This window comes from Argiope bruennichi, chromosome X2 (genome assembly GCF_947563725.1).
Source record: "Argiope bruennichi chromosome X2, qqArgBrue1.1, whole genome shotgun sequence".
In the NCBI taxonomy this organism is placed as follows: domain Eukaryota; kingdom Metazoa; phylum Arthropoda; class Arachnida; order Araneae; family Araneidae; genus Argiope; species Argiope bruennichi.
The window spans coordinates 40457084-40483569 of NC_079163.1; the positions used below are offsets into that span (position 1 = coordinate 40457084).

At 29.3% G+C, this 26486-nt stretch overlaps 1 protein-coding gene across 1 annotated transcript in view; it reads left to right on the forward strand.

Annotated features, from left to right (window-relative positions):
- Positions 1–7112: 7112 nt before the first annotated feature.
- The window catches only part of LOC129960214 (A disintegrin and metalloproteinase with thrombospondin motifs 9-like), a 344112-nt gene continuing 324738 nt past the window's right edge, over positions 7113–26486 (forward strand). The window contains exon 1 of the mRNA XM_056073454.1: positions 7113–7250. Coding sequence (XP_055929429.1) covers positions 7157–7250 — 94 coding nt within the window. The 5' untranslated portion in view covers positions 7113–7156. The remainder of the gene's footprint in view (positions 7251–26486) is intronic.

Sequence of the window (26486 nt, forward strand, 5' to 3'; positions counted from 1 at the left end):
AGTGGAACAGTATGATTTTTTTTAAACTGCCTGATCATATAACTGGGAAACAGCCGTTTTCATTTAAGTCATAAATTTGATCAACTAGAAATAATTAAAAAGTATTTCGGATTCACAGTTGCTTTTTCTTGCCATAATAAAATCAAAATTCAATTCTGCTTTATGTAATTTATTTACATATTTATTTATAATAAATATTTATTTAACAATTTTTTAAGATTTATTTATAGCATTACAAGAATGCAATAATCTTTTTGTTACAATGTGGAACAAGGCCCAGACAAAGAGATACTATTGTCTAAGAATAAAAATAGTAAATAAGTAGATAGTAAACCCAATCGGATATAGAACAAATGCTTGCAAAATGTATCCACTTTAAATTAACGTCTTGTTTCAAAGTCACGGGAGGGATATCTTGCAACTGAACACGTTAGTTTGAACTATGGTCAGATGATAAGGACGGCATCTGAGCCATCACTTTCATGTTTCAAATTTTCTCACATCACCAACGTGAATTTTAACTTGAATCTTCCGTGCAAGCGAGCCTAAAAATGCCACCCTTTGGTACTGAAGCCGAGACTGAACCACGTGATTACTATGGCCTTTAAAGCATGTTTGAGAAGGTTATCTTCACCAATTATTGTGCGAACAGATTTTGCATGTTGAGAAGTTAAGGAATAATATGTCATTAACCGCATTTGTTTGGTAAAAGGAAAAAAAAAAAAACACGTTATTTTATATTTTTGTAATAAATTTACATTCATTTACATTTAACAATAAATTTGATATATGCACTTTTTTCTTTTGAAGAGGGGAACAAATACCGGAAACAGTGAGAGCTCGTCAGCTCAGAAACAGCAGTGATTAAAAAAATATCTATTAAGAGATTGTACTTTAAACCAGCTGGAGTTGTCTTTAAAAAATTTTCTCATACATTCTCCAATAAAAGGGTTATCACGCATCCCCCGTAAAATATTGTACACCTTGGGTAAGGTGTACAAATATGGCATTAGCGTACAATAATTACGTACAACTTCCCTGGCATTAGCATACAATAATTACGAATTATTAACCTTCGTCTTGAATTTAGCATTTTTTGCGCAATTTACATATAGATTACACGATTATCTGTGGTGCGGCTTTGGTATTTAATCCATGGCAAGAGGTTAATAGTATTCTAAAATCGAATTTATGTTTTAGACGCGTTTTTCTAACCGTTTGAAACCAAAATTTGACACAGAATGACAGCTGTAGTCATAAAATCACATACCAAATTTGACATATTTAAGTCATTTCGCTTAGATGCTTTTAAAAGCACAGACCGATAGACAGCGAACTTCTTGTTTGATTTAGTGCAAAATTTGATAAGTGGCTACACTATAGATGCTAAATCTGTGTGCCGAATTTTATCTGTCTAGCTTTCTTCGTTTTGTAGTTGTAGGGCCGCGGTGGCCTGGTGGTAAGGTCTCGGCTTCGGAACCGGAGGGTTTCAGGTTCTTGACCCGATTCTATCGAAGAACTGTCGTGTAAGGGGGTCTGTTGCACGTTAAATCCGTCATGACTAAACGTCCTTCCGATGGTGTGGTGTGGAGAGGGGGGTGCCAGCTCAGATGTCGTCCTCGTCATCTGACCGAGGTTCAAAATTACGAGGTCCGTCCCAAAATATCCCTAGTGCTGCTTCAAACGGGACGTTAATATAAACAAACCAAACCAATCGTTTTGTAGTTATCATGTTAATTTATATTCGAACAGCCGGACAGACAAACTTCCTCTGCACGTATTTTGCTCAAAATTTGATAGAAATATACAAATTTGATGTAAAGACAGTATACCAAATTTCATCCTGCTAGTTCAAACTGTTTTTGAGTTAGCACTAACAGATGGATATTTTCAAAAAATGTGTGTATCGAACTCAGGCCAGTCTGAAACGTGGAGATTCATCGAAATCTCGAGTTCGAATTTTTTTACGCTTACGATACTTTCTCTATACTACGTATACGAGAAAGTAAAAAAGCTGCTTTGTTCACAAGCAAAGTTTATTTCCTTTGAAACATTTGACTCTCGAGGAAAATAACGCTCATCATACTCGTATATATCAAAAATCCATTATGAAATCTGGTTTCGAACTTAAAATTGTAATCCCGATTTTTTATTGTTTGTCTAAGACAGAAACTGGATATCAAATATCCAGTATTATTTTAATAAATTGGTTAATATTGATAATTTATGTGGTGTGTTTTACGTTGCTTATGTATCTAATTATCATATTTTAAGACATATTAGCTAAAAATATGGCATCTATGGATTTAATTTTACGATTTGATACAAAAAGTAAGAAATTTAAAAATATTATTTTTAGAATTTTAATCGGCTGAAAATAAAACGCGTTGCGAAAACAGAAGGTTTCATTTGTTTAGATGCTAATAAAAAGAAGTTAAATGGTTCAAAAAAATGAATTTGAAATTTTAAAAAATGTGATAAATTTACATATATATAAGTAATACACTTATATACACCTTCTCAAATATCGTTCTCAGTTTTTACGTTTATATAGAATGATTTTTTACAGCTTAGTTTAGTTAAGTTATATTAATGTCCCATTTTAAAGTAACACTAGGGCGATTTAGGATGGAATCATGAACCACATTCCGATGACAAGAATGGCACCTGAGCTGACATCCCCCCCTCTCCAAACTTCCGCACCACACCAACGGAAGGACGTTGGGCACCCAAACGGATTAAACGTTCACCAGAATCGCTTACATGGCAGTTTTTCGGTGGATTCGAGTCTCGAACCAGGAACCCTCCTGTCCCGAAGTCGAGATCTTACCACCAGGGCACCGCGGTTATATAGAATGCGTTAGTACACAGTGGGTGGGGACGGTCATGTTTAAACTAACGACCCTCTTACCAAACTTCCTCGCCACACCAGCGGGAGCGTATTTGGTCTTGCCGGATTTGGCGTGCGCAAGTTTCGCTTATCCGCCAATTCTTCTTTAGAATCAGGCTTTAAACTTGGATTCCTCCGAAGTCGAAGCCAAGACTTTACTACGAGGCTACTGCAGACTTTCGGATTGGCCGGGATAGTCTCGACTTTTGATGTTTTTTTGTTTTTGTTTTCACATATCAATTCACAGTTTCGGATATTAAAATTCCTTCCCTTCCTCTATTCTTTGTCATGGATTAGTTACCTGGAAAGGAATTTTGAAATTCTGGTCAGTTAACTACAGACCATTGCTATCTCAATGAATGTAAGAATAGCTTTTGTTTAGGACCCAGAAAATTAAAATTGAATGGTATAGAAGAAAGCTTGTCTTCTAAAGATTTAAAACTAACAAATTTATTTCAAATGGAATTTTGAGGTTTAAAATTTACTCGGAATGCTTTTATCCGAAGCAATTTCACCCATAACTAAGCCTTATTATTGTTTTTATATCTTCTATCAAGCGTATTTCAAAGAAAACTGTTATAGGCCATGACACAGGCATAATCGTTTTAAAAGTAGAGCTTATTGTTCCTAAGATGCATTTATTCATAGTAAATACTTTTTTGGAGGCCGTCTGGAAATTTTCTGAATTCCATTTAGAACTTAATGCTCATGGATTAGGACGCATTTTTATTTCAGAATCAGATGTTTCTCTAATAGTCTTCCAAAATATCTGCAAAAAGTAGCAATTCTTTGATCGAATTTTGCAATTCCTTAATCTCTTATTCCTTCTGTTATTTCCGAGCCAGTTTTTTTATAAAGACAGCTGGCAGCAAATAGATTTCAAGTTTGAATTGCCTTCGTATTTACGATATTAGGATGTTTCAAAACTCTTGCACTTTTAAGAGCCATAAAATATTCGTATATAAATATAAATCATCTTACAACCTTATCCTTATATCAAACTCAAGCGATAAAATACTGAGAAGTATTTCTCAGTCAGAGCGATCCTATCCGAAGAACCACCATGTAAGCTTGTCCGATGCTCATTGAATGCATCGGGGACAGACACCTTCCATTGCTGAGGTGCAAAAATTTGTAAAGGAAGATGACAACTCAAGCTTCATCCTTGTCTTCTTACCATGGTTCATAATTATGAGGTCCGTCCCAAAATAGCTCCAAAGTGGGGCGTTAATATAAAAAAAAAACTGTTCGATACCATCGAACAGACATTGTGACTCTATTTCTTTATTGAACTTTCAATTGTGAGATCGTTTGTAGAACCTCATATCCTACGATGACAGGAAGTTCTGAATGTTCTGATTAAGACTATGCTGCCAGTATATCTGTAACTTTAATTGTTATGCGAGAAACGCCCATCAGTATACCGTATTTTCGCCGATATACACCGATCGCTGACGAAACATGCTTCAAATTTTTATTTACCACAATTATTAAATTTTTGTAATTTGATCTGTAGCACATGCTTCTTGCCTTTCTTTTCTTTTATTCTTTACACTGACTCTTATTCTTTCTCTTATTTCTTCTTCTTCTTTTCCTTTCCCTCTCTTATTCTTTCTTTTCACTCACTTCAACAACAAACTTGTATTATATGCTGAATTGCGTTTTTCTATAACTGTTCTATCATTCTTTAAATTACTTATCAATGGCTCTGAAACATTTTGTATTTTTCAAGTAATTTAAAATTGTCTGCATGTCTCTTTATTCTTACTGTCTTCAACCATCCCAGACAGTTGCTACTACTTGAAGTGCCGCCTCATAATTTAAGAAACTCTAAAGCAAAGATTAAGTTTATTTCAAATCTGAAAACTAGTTAACGAAACATGGAAACTAGTTAATTTATTTCGCTGAATCATTTCTCTCCCAGTAAGAGATAATTACACAGAACAATAGTGAAATGGTCTTCAGAATAATTTTAAGTAATTTCAGTTTGTCTGGATATGCTGAGTACAAATCCAGACGAATAATTCATTTCTTAATCGAGGTTTAAACACATCGGAGTATGATTTGCATTTATGTGTAATATCATAATCGCCCATGGCCCAGGTTTATTTGGTTGGTAGAGGCATATTTATTTTGTTTTCCAGCATTTAGTTATTAAGCAGCGCTCCTTATTATTATGAATAAAGTTTTCAATAAAATGTCGAGACAATATATAAATTATCCTTCAAATGTGTAAAATATGTATGGTTCAGTAAAAGTTAGCGGATATTACAAACATTAAATGAGACGCTTTAGAATTTAGCCGCGCAATTTGGAATGTAGTTGAAGTGTAGGGTAGGAGGTAACAGATGAAATTATCTCTCTCTCTCTATCTGGATATATATATATATAATTAAACTAAATTCAGGAACAATTAAACATTTAATTAATAAAAATTCACAAAAGAAAGGGGAAAAAAAGATAAAGAATTATAAATAAAACACGTTGCTATTGATTTTATTATTTTATTTTGAAATTTATTTATCCATTGTGTTTAAACTAGATATTCTATTTTAAAGTATTCTATTTTTAGCAAAAAAGTTGAAAAGAAGAATTCTTCAAAAGCTATATTTTTGAAAAATCCATTTGAATTAATAAAAAATTTATCTAATATTGAATGTTGGTGGTTTTTTTCGTGCTTTCTATTTATTAATAAGCAAAGAACGGGACAGAAAAGATCGAAAATCAAGATTATTTCGACTAATCGGGGACGACAGGGCATCTAAAATGCATAGTAAAAGTTGGGACAGAAATTAACTTTTCTTTTACTTTCGTATCTTACTAACTTTCGTATCTAACTCGTTCAAAATTAAATCTAATTAGTTTACTATTACTCTCTTAGTTTATTGTTTTTTTTCCTTAGGTAAAATTCGAGTCAAACCGGGATATTTAATTCAAATTAAAGACAATAATCGAAGTGGGAATTGTTACGGCTAATCTGGGATGTCTGGCCACTTTAGTTTAGCGTTAAGTGTTCGATTTAGCTTAAATGAAAAGGATTACATTCCTGCTTAGATGCTAAAAACTGGACATTAGAGAGAAGAACTCTCCATTCCTGCAGAAATTCCTGTGTTGTGTCAATCTAAGACTTAAAGTAAGTTTAAGATTAAGCGAATAAAATAGGATTTTATTCGTTTAGTAGGGCTTTATTTATGGAACGCATGACAAAATAATAACTCTCTCTCTCTCTCTCTCTCTCTCTCTATATATATATATATATATATATATATATATATATATATATCAGTATCTTCGTCTAAAACTCTTAATGTATAAGTTAGTTAAAGATTAAGGAAAAGTTTTGAGTGATTTTCATTTTTATATGATCAATTTTTTAAGAAATAAGAAAAATTAAAACCATTTAATTTATTGAAAATGTTTTGCAATTTATTAAAAAGAGAATTTAAAAATATTACAATTACTTATCTTTGATATTATTTAGACATATAATATTTCTATGCGATTGTGGAGCATTATGTTTCCATGACGACGGCACTGGCATGGAATGCACCTATCAGAACAGATGAATGGATTATTAAAAACGTCACATCTTATCCAAAAATGGCTATATCTGAGAACATACATATACGAGATATTATGTAGAGATTTTTCCACTTAGTTGAGGAGTGTTCAATTAAGAGCCAAAAATACATTCCCAGTACAGCTTCACTGACATATTTGGTAGAACGAGTCCAATACTATTCAAATATAGTTGGATTATAATTAGAGATTGTACGAAGTTGAAATAAAACCGAATAACGAAAATACGGCGTTAACATTCGGCAACAGAATTTTTAAAAAATTTACTGTTTCTCTAGAAAATTTCAGAATTACAGCATATCAAAAGGTTATAAGATGGGGAAAAAATACTTTTCTGTCAAAATAACCGTTTTAAAGTCAAAATTTATTCTCAAGCGTTTTAAAGTAACATTTATTGTTAAGCGTTATTTGAACTTTCAAATATATTTTGAAGAACAGAAACACATTTTCAGTATACTTCCGACAGCTGGCATTATTGATAAAACACACGAGCGATAGTTAGCATATTATTGCCGGCGGTCTCTCACCCTTCTTTTCTCTGATTGGTAAGCGGAATATTTAGTATCATCTTTAGGTGGCAGATGGCGCTGTCGAGAGTAAGAAAAGTTGCATCTCGGAGTGCGCGGTCACTTGGCCTCTTTCGCATGAGCCAGAAGTTGGAGTCGGACTTCTGTCGTCCACAAGATCATGCGGAAGACCAAGATGATAGGGATGCTCTCGTTTCTTGGTTTCTTCGCGGCTTTGGGCACTGTCACTTCAGGAGAGCACTTGAGGAAGCCAGGTAAATTCTAAACAAAGCTTTTTTTTTCCACCCACGTGCAAAATCGTTTCTTTTAATATAAGTTTTTAAGAGTTAAAAAAGATTTTTTTCGGCCTTAAAAACTTCTGTTTTGGAAACTTAGAACTTAACTACTTAGAATAACAAATTAACGATAGTAATTCTGTATGTTTCATTGTTTCTTTAAATATAAGTTTTTAAGAGTAAAAAAAAGATTTTTTTTTCGGCCTTAAAAATTTTTGTTTTGGAAACTTAGAACTTAACTACTTAAAACTTACTACCTAGAATAACAAATTTTGATAGTAATTCTGTATGTTTCGTGTTTTTCCATATAATTATTTTCCTTTTTGTTTTATGTAACTCATTTTCTCTTAAAGTCATTAATGCTTCAAATTCTAATATTGAATTTCGTTGATTTAGAGATTTTAAGAAAAAAATTATCAAGTCAATTAATTAATTTTTAGAGACAATTAATTAATATATAAAGTTAATTACTTTTTTTGCGAATGATATTAAAAGATGTTCGACAAAATTCAATATTAAATCTTTTTTTTATATCTGCTTTAGTTCCATAAAATTTTTATAACGAAAAAAATTTTAATTGTTTATTTTTCTTATTAAATATGCATTTAATCGTTTGAATTTAAAGTTAAATTTTGTTAAAATAATTTTCCAGTAAAAAAAACTTATCGTGTCTTCATTTTCTTTTAACTTTAGGGTGTTTGTTTGTCTATTTGATACTTCAAATATCTTCTCTTCACTAATTTTATAATGTTTTTTTGTTTCTGAATTTTCTGTTTAACAAAGTAAAATTTCTTTCAAAATGTTTGAGTTATTTAGTTTTCTCTCACAACAGAATTTTTTCGTAGAAAATAATTTTATTATTGGATAAGCATTTTCTTAAACACAATTTATTTCTGCTTCCTGAAATGGAATATTAAATTCTATCTGAATATCCTAAAATGTTACGATAATTGAATGGAATATTATTGATACTGAATTCCCGCTCAAATTTTATAAAGTTCAAGGCAAGCATAATAAAATCTCTGAACAGTTAAAAAATTAACAGAACTACACGCCGCAGTCAAACGAGAGAATTCCCACGCATGTATTAATTATCGTTTTTTCTTATCGAGATGAAAAGATTTTTGTTGAACTTGACGGATTTTTGACTTGCGATGTTTGGTTTACTTTCGTTGGAATGAATTATTTAAGATTGATGCAAGCAAGACATTTAAAGGAAAAAAAATAATTTTTGATTTTGAGAATTTCATCAATTATTAAACTAGTATTTTGAATTCATGCGTTATGTCATGCATTTTGAGAACAATTAAATTTTTTTAAGTACTGAACTCCATTAATAATAAAAAAATAATCAAACATTTATTTCAAATAGAATGAAATAAGCAAAAGAGATTGCAACTGTCTGTTTCATCAAATACGTATAAAAAGAATAAGTATTCTCTTTTACAACTAAGAAAAAAATGTAAAATTTTAATGAGGAAAAGTATTGTTAAGTTAATAAATATTTATCTAAAAAGTAACTTTTCGGGATCATGAGTTAAATTCTTGTGTTTTATTTTACTTCTAGTCAAAATCGTGTCAAAAAATTGCTTTTAAATCACGAACATTACACTGTTTGTCTAAAAATTAAAGTACTCGTAGATCAATGAAAATGATCCTTATAAGAATAAATAATTTGAATTTACTTAAAATGTTTCATGATGAAATTTGTATTGATCTATTTTTTAAATGAGTACACCTATTTTTAATAATTTAATGCGCTCAATCGAGCTACAGTCGCATTCTAGTCTTAGAGTTAACTTAAATCGGAGTGTTGACTGATTAATAATTTTCATTAATTCAATTCAATTTTTATCAATTCAATTTCAATAATTTTTACATCCTGTTGAGTTGAGAAATTCAAGATTTTATATTTTTGGAATCTTTGATGAATGAGTTTTATCAAATATATGTGCTTCAATATCTACTTTATTTTTTCATCATATCTGCATATAAATTCTAAGTAGCTCAATTTATATAGTATATAGTTGCATTTTCTATGAAAATGCTGAAAAAAAACATAAGAGAAATTTGCGTGGATTGTAAAGTGATTCGTTTTGTTTGTTTTAGCAAAGAAATTAATGATTTTTATACATGTGAATCGGAACACTTCTGAATTTTGTTGCCAATTTGTTCATCAGATGTTCATATAGAAAATAATCATTAAATAGTTTTAGTTCTAAGAGTTATTGATATTTGTAGGTAAATTAAATTTGGTTCATTTTCATGTTTTTGGAAATTTAAATTTTTCTCACATTTTCATAAGAATCACTAATGAATGAAAATAATGAAAATAATTAATTATCAGGTTAGGTTCCTAAAAAACATGGAAATAATATCAAAATTTTAAAAAAATTATTTCAACTCAAAATATGTAATTAAAGAAGCTATAAATAAATTCTGAAAATTTCATTAAAAAAACTCTTTACTTTCTTATTATCTAAATAATTTCAGACCAAAAATTAGAATAGAAAAATAATTAAAATTTAAGAAACAATTTTTTGAAATATAGTATGTATCTGCAGTGAGTAACGAAACAAACTACGAAAAATATGCATTAAGTAAAAATAAAACAGATGTCACAAAATACATCCTAATTATGATCAAAAATCTGAACTGTTATTTTATCAATAAGAAAAATGCAAAATGTTAATCTTTTGAAATTCTGAATTGCAGCTGCTGAAAAATTATTGCTCGACAGAAAATAAATAAAGCTATGAAAAGGTTGTTTCATTGGAATATTTTTGTTTATTTTGTAAAGAGTCTTATCAAAGCAATAACAAAAAATCAGCCTTTCCCTTTCTTTCATTATTCATCTGGGTGAAAAATTTAATTTTATTGAAAATTTCCTTATCCCTTTCCTTTAGTTTCATTTTTTGTTATTTTCAAAATTTAATTGTTTCATATGTTAGGTCAGATTGAAATAAAGGAAATCCCATTACATGATTGTGAATGGAATGTAAAGATATGAAAACATTCTGTGTTCTAACTGTATTTTAAAACCAATTATATTGAGACGGTCCCCAGATATTTTCCTATGTGTATATGCCTTGGATCCTAATGATTCGAACTGCAGAAAAATTTATTTTCGACGCTTTTGCGAAGTGTGAAATCGTTTTAAAGATGAAAACGATTTTTTAAAACTATTTCCATGGGAATATCACGCATAAAGTATTTTTGCGACAAAAAGAAAGAATTTTATTTATTTATTTATAAAACATTCTCGCATAAATTTTTACAATTTGATGTAATTCTTAATGATTGTTTACGATAAGGGAAAATATAACATAATTTGCCATTGTCCACCGTGCCATTTGTCCAATAAATCTAGAGAGGATATAATATTGTTATTTAAATACTGCAAAAGTAAATACAGCCTCATTTTATTAATGTATAGGAAATGAATGGAAGTAATTCTGAGTTGAAAGTTTATTCAGCAACAAATGTTGCGTTTAAAAAAATTTGCAATAAATATGGTACGGATTTTTCTAACGAGTCGTGTTATAAGGAATCGAGCGTACAAAACGAAATGGAAATTTCGAATATTAAGGTAAAACACGTTTTTGAGAATGATCCATATCATGAAAATTCTTTTATTATACACTCATGGATAAGCATTAATATAAGATGAAATAGGGGCATACACTCACTGAAGCGTTGCCTAACTCTGAAAATATTGTTCCGGGTAATTTCATGTATCCGGAATTGTATTGGTGAAAATTAAAAAATTAAACCTCTAAATGTATCAGCTTTACTCCTGCCTATGCATTTTCCATCTACATTTTTATAAGAAATTTTTTCAAATATGTGTTCTCCGATTTATGGAGCAAAGATAATAGATCAATGGAAAGTTGATGCAAAAAATATTATTGTACCTAAAAATTGTTTTAGTACATAGATTACGCCGCTGTTAATTTCATTCTATACAAAATGTTTAATGTAACTACCATAAACAGTTATCGAAAAAGGTAATCCTTTCAGTTTTAGGGAAATATTTTCACGACAAATAAAGTACACACTTTTTTCAAGGCCTTTTAAAATCTTTCTTCGGTAGAAAAATCCGTTCCCCACAAAAAAAATGAAAAAAATCATTTGAAAATGTATAGATAATAGATGTGTTATCAAGGATCCTAAACTACATATATTGATTGATAATCTGTTTTTAAAATTATTTGAAAATGTGTACAATAAAAAAAAATTGTGTGCATGATTACTGAGTATACAGTGAGTTAACATCATGAAATCTCTTTGGCCAGAAAAAGAGTTATTACTTTTAGCTCTACTGATTTGAATTTTTTGCTGTCTGAAAGGAGGTCTTTAAGAAAATCTCAATACCATGACTTTTTTAATTATGCTAGTATTTCACGCTTTTTTATAGAAACTACCATTCGTTTGATTGCTAAATTTTAAATATATATTTGTTTTTGCATAATTCATTAAAAGACTCTTTTCTTTTAGACGTCTTCTAATATGCAATAAATTATGTTACAGATTTTGAACTTTTAGATATTCGTGTTCTATGCTGTACACGGAGTTGAGATTTGAGTTTCTCAAATCTACCAATAAATTTTTTGTGAATTGCAAAACACAGCAATACTTTGTGTTATAACATGATTATTTTAATGGTTATTCATCTTTTGGCAGAATTTTTTTAATTGAAAATATCGCATGCCTCTCTTCTTTAAAGGTCAATCTTTCTCCCATTTATTAATTAGTTTGGCAAAGGTCCTGGTTGAAGATACACGAGGGCTATGGGGAACGTTTCAATTGTGAACCGAAGTTAGGTATTTTACACGCCACTTGAAACGATATTTTGGACTCGAAATTTTCACACCACATTAAAGTAGAAATGTTTTGTTCTAATGAATGTATTATGTATTAAATAAAATGGCCAATTTTTTGTGTAAGGGATACTCAATAATATGATGCTCCTCTCCCAAAATAAAATGGCCAATTTTTTGTGTAAGGGATACTCAATAATATGATGCTCCTCTCCCAAAATAAAATGGCCAATTTTTTGTGTAAGGGATACTCAATAATATGATGCACCTCTCCCAAAATAAGGATGGCATGTTAGCGCAGTGATCACTTGTTGAAAAGCTATTTCATTATTTGATAATAATCCTTCAATTAGAATGTGATAGCATGTAGAAAGCAATCATATCCACTGATGAATGCAAAAGAAAAATAGAATTTGTCTAGCAATATGCGTTGAGTATTTGGAAATTTATTTACTAACTGAATTTATGACTATAGTGACTTGTTCAGTCATAAATTCAGTTCAAGAGCTGAATTTATAACTGAACAAGTCACGACAGCAAAAAATGTTCAATTTTTTATTTTGTTTGATTTTGCTAATTTGTAATTTCTATGTAGCAAAATGACAGCTATTCAAACTGAGCATGTATTTGATAATTATCAAAATATTTCAAAAAGAGAAAGCGCAGATTAAAAAAAAACAAACTAGATTATAATAGGGAAAGTGGGGCTTTTCTTCGAGTTTTGAAACTGAAACTTTTAAGCTGAGCAATTTTTGTGTTACTTTTGGAACTGAGATACTTATTTGAATCTTCTGAGCATGCATTGCTAAATTCAAACATGATTATTTTCTACTTCATATAATTTTTTAAAATTTAGTTTATGAGTTTTGCTTAGCTAGTTTACAAAAACGACGATTTACCGGACGAAAACGACGATCCATGACGTTTATTTTTACAAATTGGCATTTTGTTAAGAAAATACACAGATGAGGGGTAATAAAGTAAATCAGTGCTACTGTTTATATAGTGAACATAAATAAAAGAACATATTATCTGATTGGTTTATGTAAAATATTATCTTTATTAATAAATTCTATATTGAATACCGATTTTATTAACATTTAATTGAAGAAATTTTTACTGATGAAATTTTAAGAATGCTTTTTTTTCAATCATATTTAAGAAATATTCATCATGTGAATATTTTATCTATATTAAAATTTTTAACTCGTCTCTTTCATGTTGACGGTTTTTTGCCATTCTTAGATGGTCATTCTATGAGTGTAACAGATTTTATCTTTCAAAACAGTTTTCCGTTTTCATTAATTTTACAAATGGTGACAGTAAAAATGTTATACAGTATTTTTAATTTTTTTTTCCATTTTATCGCATCTGTAACTCAAACAATTTCCCTTTAAAATTATTTGACGAAAAAAATAATAATTTTGTAATTAATCCCAAACTTGATTTAAATAATTTATCATTCGATGTCTTTAAACAATTTATCACTGATGGAAATTTTTTGAATTTCAACGATTGCTTTCTCGATTTCGTGTAAAATTCTTGAAAATATCACCAGGTGTTCTTACTTAAAGGGAAAAAAAGAAAATATAAGAAGAAGAAAGAAAGAAATGGAAAAAAAAGGAAGAAAAGAAATTCGAGTTAAATAGTTTTGTTAGGAGATGGGGGAGGGGATTGCGGGAAAAAAGAAAAAGATGAAACGATATCAGTATGCTGTCTGCTCAAAAAGAAGAGGGAGGTGCGCTCTCAACGAACGAAAAAAAAAAAAATGGTGGGAAAGGGGGGGGAGGAATATAAAAATCACACAAAAAGTCTTTCATGTCTTCTTAATCTCATTTGTATTTAAAAATTCAAACTTTTAAAAACCCACGACATTTTGTAGTTACGTTGATAATCATAGTTAAAACTGAACTTTATATTTCTTTTTTTTTCTCTCTATCTCCTTAGTTGGTCTTGTCTAAGATGCAAAATATGTGCTTTCTGTAAATTATGAGCGCAAATTTAAAATTAATTTCTTATCATATTGCGAATAATATGCGCGCTAAAATCTGATACATTTTAACTTACGGAAGCTGTGCCTTATTTCTCCTTTTAATGGCACCATTAAATTTCATCTTGTTGAACATTAATTACGATATTTCTTTTACTGCCATTGTTCAAAGAGTTATAAAAGTGATTAGGGAATTGTTAAACGGTAAAATATAAATTTAATACACTATTGTGTACTAATTTAAAGAGAATTAAAATTCCATTAAAGCCTTTATATTCTTACAAGATATTTAATTTTTCCTTAGTAATAAAGTGGCGTCGGGAGAGACTTCGTAAAAATGAGAATACGATTTATTTTAAAGAAGAATCGGCCTTATTTATTTGGATAAATATATGAATATTTTATTTACCTTATAAAATATTCATATCTTACAATATTTTTCGGAAACTCGATCTAGTATATATAACATTTCGTAATTATAGGGTGTTGGCAAATTGTCAAGTATCTACTGCCCCCGTGTTACATAGGCGCCTCTAATGCTTTACTGTCCTTGATTGACAAATAAATGTATTAATTAAAACAATTCCATATCGAATAGCATTAAATTAAAATACTTTTATAATTAATGAGAGAGATGAAATTTTATTCCCCTGTTTGCCCCACTCAAAACATTTATCGGGTTTCCCATACTGTAACCACTAAATTTCGAAGATTAGGATTTTATTCTTGGGATACTTCTGTAGAGATATTCCTGTTTCTTTAAAAAATAAATCGATTTAATCGATTCATAGTAAAGGGAGAGATAAGAACTAATATTTGTTTAAATTTAAAAGTAAGATTAATTTTTTTACTTAAATAGATATAATTTACACGATGAAGAGTATCTGAAAATTGCAGTTTTCTTCCACAGCTTTCAAATGCAGATTATTGTACTTTTTGTTCTATACTCACTTCAACGATAGAAGGGAATAGGTTTGACTTCATCGACCTAATACTCCGTATTGAAAAACTTAAATTGATGTCTGACTTAGCGTGAATATTTAAATTATGCTTGAAATTATGCAGTATATTATTAATTAAAACTGACTAACTTTTATGAAATTGTAAGCTGAAAATAAATATTGAGAACTGAAGCCTTTTAATAATGCTTATGTACATATATGTGAATATAAAGAGAGAAAAAGAGGGTTGTTCTTAAACTAGAAATGAATATAAAGCAACCAGTTAACTTTTCTAAATGTCACAATTTAAAAGACAGGCACAAGTGATTCATTTTAATTTATGGTAATTTTAGTTTTTAGGAGCTGAAAGCACTTTTAAAAGAAAATACAATTATTGACTATCATACCTTGTTATATTCCTTAATTAGTTTTGGTATATTAAATATTGCACATACTTTTCTTTAGATTCTTTTACATACTTTTTAGTTGCTATAAAATAAAATGCATTATCTCGTTTTTTCATCGATAGGAACTATTTATTAAATTTAATTATTCGCTATAACGCTGTAAATTTTTTTTATTCTAATTAATCTTAAATAATAACTTTGGACATCATACATTAGTACATTTCCTCTTTATTCCTTCATCTTTATTCTCGAAAAACTTTTGACATTGGATTTCATGGTGAATACATTTTGCAGGAGACATTATCCATATATCTTTTAATTCTTCAACGTAGCTATCCACTTTTAAAAAATAGCATAGCTTATAATTAATTACCTCAACGTAATTTATTGTCCACTTTTATACATCGAAAAATTACCAGATTTCCATTTTATTTTATCTACTTACTTATTATTTGCAGATAAAAATATGCAGCTATCACAGTTAAGAATTTGATTTTGTTACAGAATTGTTCAAACAACGAATTAGTATATGATGCTAACTTTACAGAAATGTATCTTGCTGGCTAGAAATAAAAATTGCAACTGCAGGAGCAATCCTTGTTTCCTTTTTTAAATAGATATTCATGCTATCTAAGTAACAAAGTTAAAATTGTAAGGATCGAAATAGATTTCTTAAAATGATTCAGGAAAACCGCACATGAACCTTAATTGCCAAGGAAAAGATCGAGGACATCTTGCGAACCTGAGATCGGCTTTGTTTAAGCTAAGTTAATTTTAAATTTTGAGTTTTTTCTTAGCACAAGGGTTTAAAAGATTAATACAGATATCCAAACTGCGTACTTCAAAGCTCTGAAGTCGCATGAAGAATCCTCTACTAGCCTTTCTATAAATTTTTATGAACATCCCCATCAAGTATGGAATTTCATACCTGTTGATCGTGGATATTGTAAATTCAGTAGATGAAGGGCCTAAGATACTACAATTAATAATTATTTAAAATTTTTTAATTTGTGCAGTTGAAATGGAAGTAAATATTTATTTTAATAGCGCAATATGATGCAATGGTGCATGCAGTTCTTATAATGGGTTAATAATGTACAAAATTGATATTACTTTTGATTTTATGATGAAAGACGAAGAATTTTAATATTTTGAATTTAGACATGATATAAAACAATTCAGATGGTGAGAAAGCTTATAAAATAATTTTTATCTACACAAAAAAAAAACTCCTTCTATCCTCTTACAAAGTCCCATTTCCATCCGAATATTCAACAATAATAATAATAATAATAGGGTGGCATTCTGTCTAAACAGAAGGCAGCTGTATTTTTAAAAACTTCCTCGCTTGTATTTTGTCAAATTTAACAGATGTGTACAATGAAAATGAGCTTACCACGCGAAATGAGATGGCTTCTTTACTCAAGCAGATAATGTTTTGGATTTGGGTTGGGTGTTCGAGAAATAATTCATGTATGGCTCTGTCTAGAGACAATCTCATTCAATTTCGGGATATATTTTCCAATTCCTTTCTAGTATTCTCGATGAAAATATTTGAACAGAAAATGAGATTATTGCTTTTGGTGGGGGTTTTTTCTTATTTTTGTGAGAAATAATTCTTGAGCAATAAATGCAACCCCAAGTATTAAAAGTGACAATTTAAGTATTTTAATCCACTGTTTCTTTTGGAAATTTTTAGTCTACAATTTTTTTTGAAATTGCTTTATTATAAATGTATATATTAATCATATTCTAATGTTATTTGTTAAAAAAAGGAAGCACTGCTTTTTTTTACCAGAAAGAAAAAAAACAATTGATGAATTAAATTTATAGTTCAAATATTTGCGTATTGGGTGGTTATGTGATCTAATTAATCCTTCTTTTAAGAAGTACTGGATGTATAATAAGTAATCCTTATACTAACCGCAATGTAAACTTTGGAAACTTGCCATAAAAATTAGCACTGGGCTGCTGAATTAAGTTACGCATATTTCAAATGCATATTTTTATTCTTTGGTCTTAGTTTACTTCTTCCAGGAATAATAAAAACTGAAAGAAAAGAGCAAAGAAAATATTAAAATTAGTACTCCTATTCGAAGAAACGAGATGAGAAAAAGTTCAGAATGCAATTAACTTGTAAAATGTGTGTAAAAACTTCTAATGGATGTTTCCTTCTTGATTTATAAAATAGAAAGATAAAACTATTCTCGATTGCTTGTTGGCTTTTTAAATGAAATAAATGTATTATTAGTTGTCCCTCAATAATCCGGGAAGACTATATTGAAAGACAAATAATTAGATCAAAGGACTGCCTAGTTAACGAAACTATGGAATTAGTGGAGGTTTATTTAAAAAAAAAGCGCATTTCAATGACATAACCTAAGTTTATTACACAAGATATTGCAAATACGTAAAATTATGCAGAAAAATGTACCACATGTAATAAATATTACATCTGAACAGCAACCTATTGTTTATGTCGTACCAAGGCCACTGATATCGATATACTGTGACTTGTTTTCCCTTTAACACTCCTTCTTCCATCTTTCTGAAAACGCCGGATTACTAGAGAGGCCAGATTAGCAAACTGCTGAATTATAAAGCGACCACTCTTCAAGAAGTTAAAATTTAAAATTAGGATTATTTTCGATTGCATGCTTACGTTTTTAATAGAAGAGGGAGAAACGTTCACATTTTTAATATAAAATATGCTGAATCTTTTCCAAATTCATTCTTCAGTGTGCGTAATAGAAAACAAAACTATCTGTTTCATATTTAGTTTATGAAAGGTGTTAGTTTCTTTTTTTGCTTTCGTTTCGTGTATATTTTAGTTGTTATAGGCAGAGATATAATTTTGGATCATTGATAAAACGTAAATGATTAAAATCTCCTCTGATTTTCCTTAAAAAATGTATCTCAAATTTAGAAAGACAACTGCCTTTATAGCACAGATAGAATATTGTTTATAACAGCGAATTTTTTTTTATCTTCTTGCTATATTGAGGCATGACATCACGAAATGAGACAAAATAATTTTGCTTCATCTTCAAACAATTAATATTTCTACAATTTTTTTTCTGAACATTTATCTTAAAATAGAGCCGATATATATATATATATATATATATATATATATATATATATATATATATATATATATATATATATATATATATATATATATATATATATATCGTGGTTGAAGACAGGAAAGAAGACTTTTAATTTTTAACTTCGTTTGATTGCACCCCGGGAGGCACGAATTATTTATAAGCAGGAGCGAAGAGCATGACACAGAACGACACAAAACGGAATGAGGAAAAGCTAATTAAAATTTTATCCCTATGAATATATATTGCAAGATTTTAATAGGGATTTCCAACACGTGTCAATCACAGGTAAGAGAATCATGGGGATCTTTTAGAAGAATTTGTTTAGATCAGTTAGACCCTTCACTCGGAGTATGGGAACTTGTCGGCTTTTAGCCGATTCAGCAATTTTAGAACTCGAATAAATTAAATAGAAAAAGTAGAATTCAAAACGGTGTCTCGTATAGCCAGGGAAGTAATATGCACCAATAGTAAAGTGATTATACTGAATTTACCAATTACATGAAACCCATTACAACGCCTCTACCAGAGAAATAAGAAAGTTAGAAAATATAACTCAAAAAATAATTAGATCGGTAAAAGTGCATTCGCTGGTATCATCGCATAGTTTTTCCGAGTTAAGTAACGTCGAAGTGATATTTAAACAAAGAAGAAAGTTAACAAAAACAATTTAAAATATATGAACAATGTACTCGAGGAGGAAGAGAAATTTGAGAATACATTTTTCAATTTTAGATTAATTGTTTTTCAAGTCACGGAAAGTTCATAATTTTAATCGCAAATACCTTCACTTATTTTACAGATTTATGCAAATTTTACCTATTTTTTATTATGGCATAGTATATATTTTTCTGATTGGACGCTTTGGTTGATGTCCTTTATTTTTTTTGAGACAATTTTTGCAATTTTCTTATTTTGCTAATAGGAAGGCTGTATCTGTAAATTCAACGTAATTACTTTACTATAGACATGAGACGTTATTACATGGCTCTACGAGACGACGTTTTGAATTTAAAGGGCTTAAAAGGACATTTTCGGTCGCCCTGTATATATATATATATATATATATATATATTCACGACTTTCTCTGACATAAATGAGAGCGCAAGGTTTCTGTTTTAGGCTTTTCTCTGCATGCGCCTGCATTTTCTAAAAGAACGCGTCTCTGTTTCCCATGACGCATAGCTGAATTTTTTTATAAAAACTACTTTTCTTTCTAATAAAAGTTCCAAAAAAGCAGAATATAAATATTTGAAGAAAAAGAAATGAGGGGGAAAGTAATAACTTCGCCTTTAAAAAGTGTCTCTGGCGACAAAAATTCTTTTTAAAAATCAAATATGATTCCCTTGTTATTGCAGAATAAAAAAAGTTTTAATTATTTTCATTCTTCCTTGTATAAAAATTTATAATTTATCTAAGAAATAACAAAGGTATGTAATACAATATTAAAAATAAACTATTTGTTTCAAAGCAGCGAAATTTCTATTTAATTTCATGTTTTTTTAATGAGATACTAGCTGTTTTTCAATAATTTCACTGCATGAAATCATTTTTTTTATTTAAATTAATCGCATTTTTAGAGATACTTTAAGAGGTAATAAAATTTAATTTAAGATAAATGAAATTTCTATCAAAATCTGTTATCATCGCGGAATTTGCGTTGAATTAGAGGCGAACCGATTGTGACCTATTGAGTGTCTTCTTCCATTTTAAATATTCAATTAATACTCAAAATCGATTCTTTATCTCTGATCGAGAACTTGATATCTTCTTCATTAACTCATGGATCAGGCATATTTTAATTACTTCCATATGTTATTGTCAAATTTTAATTACATTTCCATTAAATTTGAATGTGTCTTAGGTTACAAAGAAATGGTTAAAAAAATAAATGAACTAACACGACGTCATTTCATTTCGAAAACAATATTTTAAGATTGAATAGAAAACATTATTTATAAAAAATGGTTTTCTCTTTGTAAATTCAGAATTGCCTTGGTTATTGTTGTTTGTGCCCTTTTGTACAACATTTTATTCTAAGAAATTATTTACGAAATGCCAATTCCTTCCTTGAAATTCTTATGGAAGGTATGTCCAAGGACTAAGGCTCACAAACTATTACCGTGAATGAGAGAATATTCCTTCAGTTTTTTTCAACAGAACACCATCAGTTTGATTTGATGAATAATTTCATATTGTTTTCTTTACGTTTGAAAGAATGTAGCATTGAAAAAGCAATTGTAGATTTTCAAAAACGAAATTATGAAGGTTAAAGCCTTGTTGTAAAACCTCGGCATTGTCATCGGAAGATCACTAGTTCAAAACATGATTTTATCGATGATCGAAGGAAGAGTTTCCCAACCAGTGGTTTGCTTACCTCCAGGAGTAATATTGGTAATGGTTTAAGCATACACACACATAAAAACAGCGTGAGTGGTCTGCCAAAAGCTTTCTCGCATACTCTCCAATTAAGATGTTGTACTCCATACACCACAAAATATTATGGACATTTGGTATAACAGAGAATAACTTGCATTTTAGTGGTGTACAATAGTTACGAAATATTAACCTTTGGCATGAATTTAACATCTTTACTGAATCTATCGTATGGTTCTTGGCAAATTTTTTCACGAATTATTCCTGGCATCGTATGCGAAAATCGGATTTGTGTTTTAGTTGCGATTTCCCAGCCGATTGAAACCAAATTTTAACTCACAACTACATTTGTACTCATAAAATCACATACCAAATTTGATATATTTAAGACATTGTGTTTGCGAGTTATCGCATTTGACATGCTTCTGAAAGTGCAGACAGACAGACGGTCAACTTCTTATTGGATTTGGCTTAGAATTTGATCTACACTATTGATGTTAAATCTGCATACCAAATTTAATCCGTCTAGCTGTCTTCGTTTCGTGTTTTTCTTGTTAGCCTGTATTTAAACAGCCGGTCAGAACAGAGTTTCTCTATGATAGACTTCGCTCAAAATTTGATCGAAAACTACAAATTTGGTGAAAACACTATACCCAAATTTAATCTATCTAAATCAAAGCATTTTTGAGTTATATTTTTCACAAGCAGACAGATAGAATGCAAGAATGTGTTTTTTGTACTCAGAGGTATGTCAGGTATGAAAAAAAAATGGAGATTTTTCAAAACTTCGAGTTTTTTTGACGATTGCAATACTTCCTCTGTGTCCTTCCTTCGTATGCGAAAAAGTAAAAAAAAAAAAGGAATAAAAAAATGATATAGCATTTTGTTTCTCCATGTTTGTATGAAAAGTAAAAGTTATGCTAGTCTCAATTCTTCTGAGTAGCAGTGACAGAAGAATACTAAGAATCCTGTTTTAAGAGAATAATATATTTAATTCATTTCACAAATTCAGAACTTGTGAGAATAACGTACTCATTTTATGCATGTACTAATAATAATAAAGAAAAACATCATAACAAGCTAGACGCAGCTGCAAACATAAAATGTTTGTTTTCGTTTGTTCCTAGTTTTATTAAACACATGAAATATGAAATAAACTAGAAGACTGGCTGCATTAAAACTGTCTTCCATTTGAATAGTTGATAATCACGATGAGAATCATTATTTCTAGTATAAGTTAATGCAAAATTAATTCAAAAATTTTTCTATTTGTAGGACGTGGAACTAATACGATTATAAAGATTGAAATAAAAGTTTAAATCAAAACTAAAACCTACAAATATTATTAAATATAATTCGAATTTTTAATTGCTTTACTTAATATTATTTATTATTATTATTTCAAAGCTGTTTCCATTTGTAGACGTGGAACTAATATGATTATAGAAAATGGAATTAAAGAGGAAATCAAAAATAAATCCTACAAATATTAATAAATATAATTCGAGTTTTTTTTATCTCTGTTGATTGCATTATTTAGTATTATTTATTATTATTATTATTTAGCACTATTATTATTATTTTTTAATTTTATTATTGAACATCACTCGTACACCTTCTTTACGCAAAGTAATGATTGGGAAGTGATATGATAGTATGGCATACTCAAAAAGACTAATAAAAAAAAACTTGGGAGAAAATAAAAGTACTTGGGAACTGCTGTACAAATGGGTATGTGGATCTGATTGATATTATTCTGTTCTATATCAAACTTCTACTTTTACTGTAAGGATATCGGATTAGGGTATCAGTTCCTTGTTGTCCCACCATAGTAGCCCTAATGTCTGTTTAAAATAGAATGTTTATAATGCAACTGTAGAATTTTTTAAATTAGTATTTCGATGTAACATTTGCGAATAATATAATGCTAATTTTCAATATATATATATATATATTTACTTATGTGCTAAGCTATAAAGGTATTATTCAAGGATAAATGGTAAAAGGTAAATACACAGGTCCACAGAAATGGGGATACGCTGTAGAAAGATTAACTTCCAAGCTTCGTAAATCATGGTATATATAATTGCAGGATTAATGCAACAAAATAAATGTAAAGTGAAAACTCATTTCCTTTCTCTAAATTTGTGGAGGATTAAACTTTATCCTGCAAAGGAATGATCCAAAGTCTTAAAGGCTTTAAAACTGTTTAAGTAAGAAATTCCCATTTTAAATTTATAAATTATAATGATTAAAGTGAAAGGATATGTTACATTAATGTAATAAAAATAATGAATCATGTAAAAAGTACACGTTTTTTTTTTTTTTTTTTTGTGAAAACTTTTTTTTTTTTTTGCATGTGAAACAAAGTTTAAAGTAAATTAAGTAAATTTATATGAATGCTATTATACGAATAGAAAAATTGCTACTAACCAACATATGTTTCAATTTTGAGTATTCTTTTCTCTTGATCAAAATAACCGTCTGTCGCTTGAAAGAATGCTAATGAAATAAAATTCTTTGTTATCAGTTGAAAATTAATCTGTGAAAAGTGATAAGCAGTGAGTTTATTTCATGCTTTAATCAAAATGATTTTGATGATTAGTTAAAATTCCCTTGCTTAACATCACGTTTTAAAGCAACCTATGGATTGTTTTGAAATAAGCATTTTCTTTGAATTTCGTTTAAAAAATGCTTTTACTTTAGAAACAAAGTTAAACTTTAAATTATAAGCGATCGATAAATAAAACTCAGAAACATGAAAAGTTGTTGTGGAGGCAAAATTATATTTTCTTGTATATTGAATGCTTTTTTCCCCGGAACTCAAATATGAGTGTTGTCAACAACAGCTGTACGTAACATCTGTTTCTAAATTAATTTGATGCTTTATGTCAAACTTTTGTCAGGCGTGCATGTAAATTTTGTTTATGTTAAGCAGTGTGAAAATTTACGAACTCGGAAAGAGCGTGTTATTATTAACTGAGCGAGTATGAGATATTAATAGGAGCTTATTTTAGTGTTGGCTGGCGAACGTGAAGTATCCAAGTACGATGCATCAAAAGCAAGATTTTTCTTCTCGTAGTTAAAAGATTTGTTCAATTTAAGTTTCTTCATATGTGGAAGCTAGTGTCTACTTGGAGGTTATTTTCATATTCTGTTTAAAACTGTAATATAACTCATGTTGACGACGTGTGCATCTTTAAAATATTGTTATCAAGCTAAAGGATTATTTCTATAACAAATGTGAGAAATTATTTCTGATTATTGTTGGATAACAATCGAATGGTTTTTTTTAGATTGTTTAATAGGTAGCAAATTAAAAAAAAATCAACTTTAAAACAAGATGATGCTTTCTTTAAAGTGGTAAAATATTTGTTAATATTTTTGAAATGGTGTTACAATTGAATGGAAGATGTGTTAAATGCATGATAAAAATTTGGTAGTCAAAAATTAGTTCAAATTTGGTAAACTTTGCTAAATTTATAATCAAACTTTAGATTAAATTTATGTTTGCCTTTCTAAATGAAGTAAATAACACATCCTTTATTGATAATTGTGTTTTAAAGAAAGAAACATAAAGAATTCTAAAACAATTGGTTTAGTTTCTTGCAAAGCTCTTACCTCCTTGATTATGAAGTTTAATTTGGCAAACATATAGAATTGCTAAAAAACTTTTGAAAAGAGATATTAAATCACTGAAGCAATGTTTTTGCAAACGCCGAATCGCTTTTTGATAAAATCTAATTTAGTTTCTTTTATGCCGTAATTTGGAAAGAAAGATGTCACCTATGATAAATTAAAGTAAACAAAAAAGTTGTCCAAGAATATCAGTTTAGTTTAGCACAACATATTTGCTTATAAAAGTGCGATTACACCTTTATATACAAGGATGAACACATGCCTTCTAGATTTTTATTAATATTGTGTCCATAATTACGCCAATAAAAAAAGGGAATCTTTTGTCGGATGGATGCTAGTTAATTCATTACATTTAATGATGAATTAATGAATTGTAAAAGAAAAATTTGGATTATTATTTAGGTATAAGTGTCTCATACTGTAGTACTTTAGGGTTGCAGAGTTGTCTTAATAGCTTCCTGGAATTATCTCAAACATTATTTTTTGTAACATATGTCAGCGCTTTCTTATTAAGATTTAGATAATTTTATGAAATTAAAGGTAAAATTCAATTTTATATCGGATTCCGTAATAATAATTTAGACTCAGGCAATTGATATTCCCTGAAATATCTTGGCGAAAAAATGCTTAGAACTGTTACTTGATTGCAGTTCTGAAAGCTCAAAGATCTATTATCACACATTTCTAAATGACAGATATATATGAGAAAATTCACTGAATGCTCCTACATAATTATGGAAACCTTAAAAATCGGAAATATTTCTATATATTACTTCTTTTCTCCTCCTTATTTTTTCTAAAGTTTTTTTTTTTTTTTTTTTTTTTTTTGCGGATTTTTAAAAATTAATTTGATTCAAGATTTGCACATCTTTCCACTTATTATATGTTAATTGTCTCATTTTTTTAATGAAATCAATTATTTTGATAACGATCATTGTTCTCCATGGAAAAAATGAGCATATTCTGGAGTATAATTTTAATATAGCGTTCAATCATTAACTTAATCTTTTAATGATGTTAAAATTTGATCATTTAATGATGTTATTAACTCTATCATGTTAAAATATAAAACATTTTATACTCTGAAAGGGATTTTAAAAAATTCATTAAACGGAAGGCAATTTTCAGCAATTTTTTGAATATTTTTTGTAGTACTATTTATTTCTGAATTGACGAGATACCACTCGTTTCATCATTGCCACGATATTTATTTTTATAATAAATAAAATTTCTAACTTTATATTTCGAGTTATATGTCAGCCATTCGATTCGTTATACCGCGTTCGTGATGTTATGCTGAAAATTCTATACAATCATGTGATTTGTTTAATATGCTCATCAATTCTTCGTGAATGATCAACTTATTTTTCTAACAGAAAGAATTCAGGATTCAATTTGTGCTGTGAAATTGTGTTATTTGTACTAAATATAAGCCATATTTATTAAATTCGAATCTTTGTCTACCTAGACCCCGAGAATGATCTATACAGTCGATTGCAAACATTGCGGTACGACGATTGCTTCGTATACATTAGCATATCGTATGTGTGGCAAGTATCTTAATCGCTGTAGAGCCTCATATGCTTAGTTTGACAATTTATCATAGTGATTAGTTATTATATAGTGCCAGTTTTCCAGGGAAAGTGGCGCAATCATAAAACCTATGCTTATCTACTGCTGTAAAAGCTTTCTTAATGGATGCAGTAGGTGTTAGTTTTGAATAAATTCATTAAATGCTTTTTGCTGAATGGCAAATCAAGAATCCCATCACCCCTTTCTGAAATACCGCTGTACTTGTCCCCGTAACGATTGTGACAATGCAGACTTTATGTCTGTCTTGTTGTCCTTTTAGGCTGACAATCATTGATCGAATCTAAGATTGATAGATAAGTGTTTCGCCACGTTTATTTGCACTTTTAATACTTATTCGGT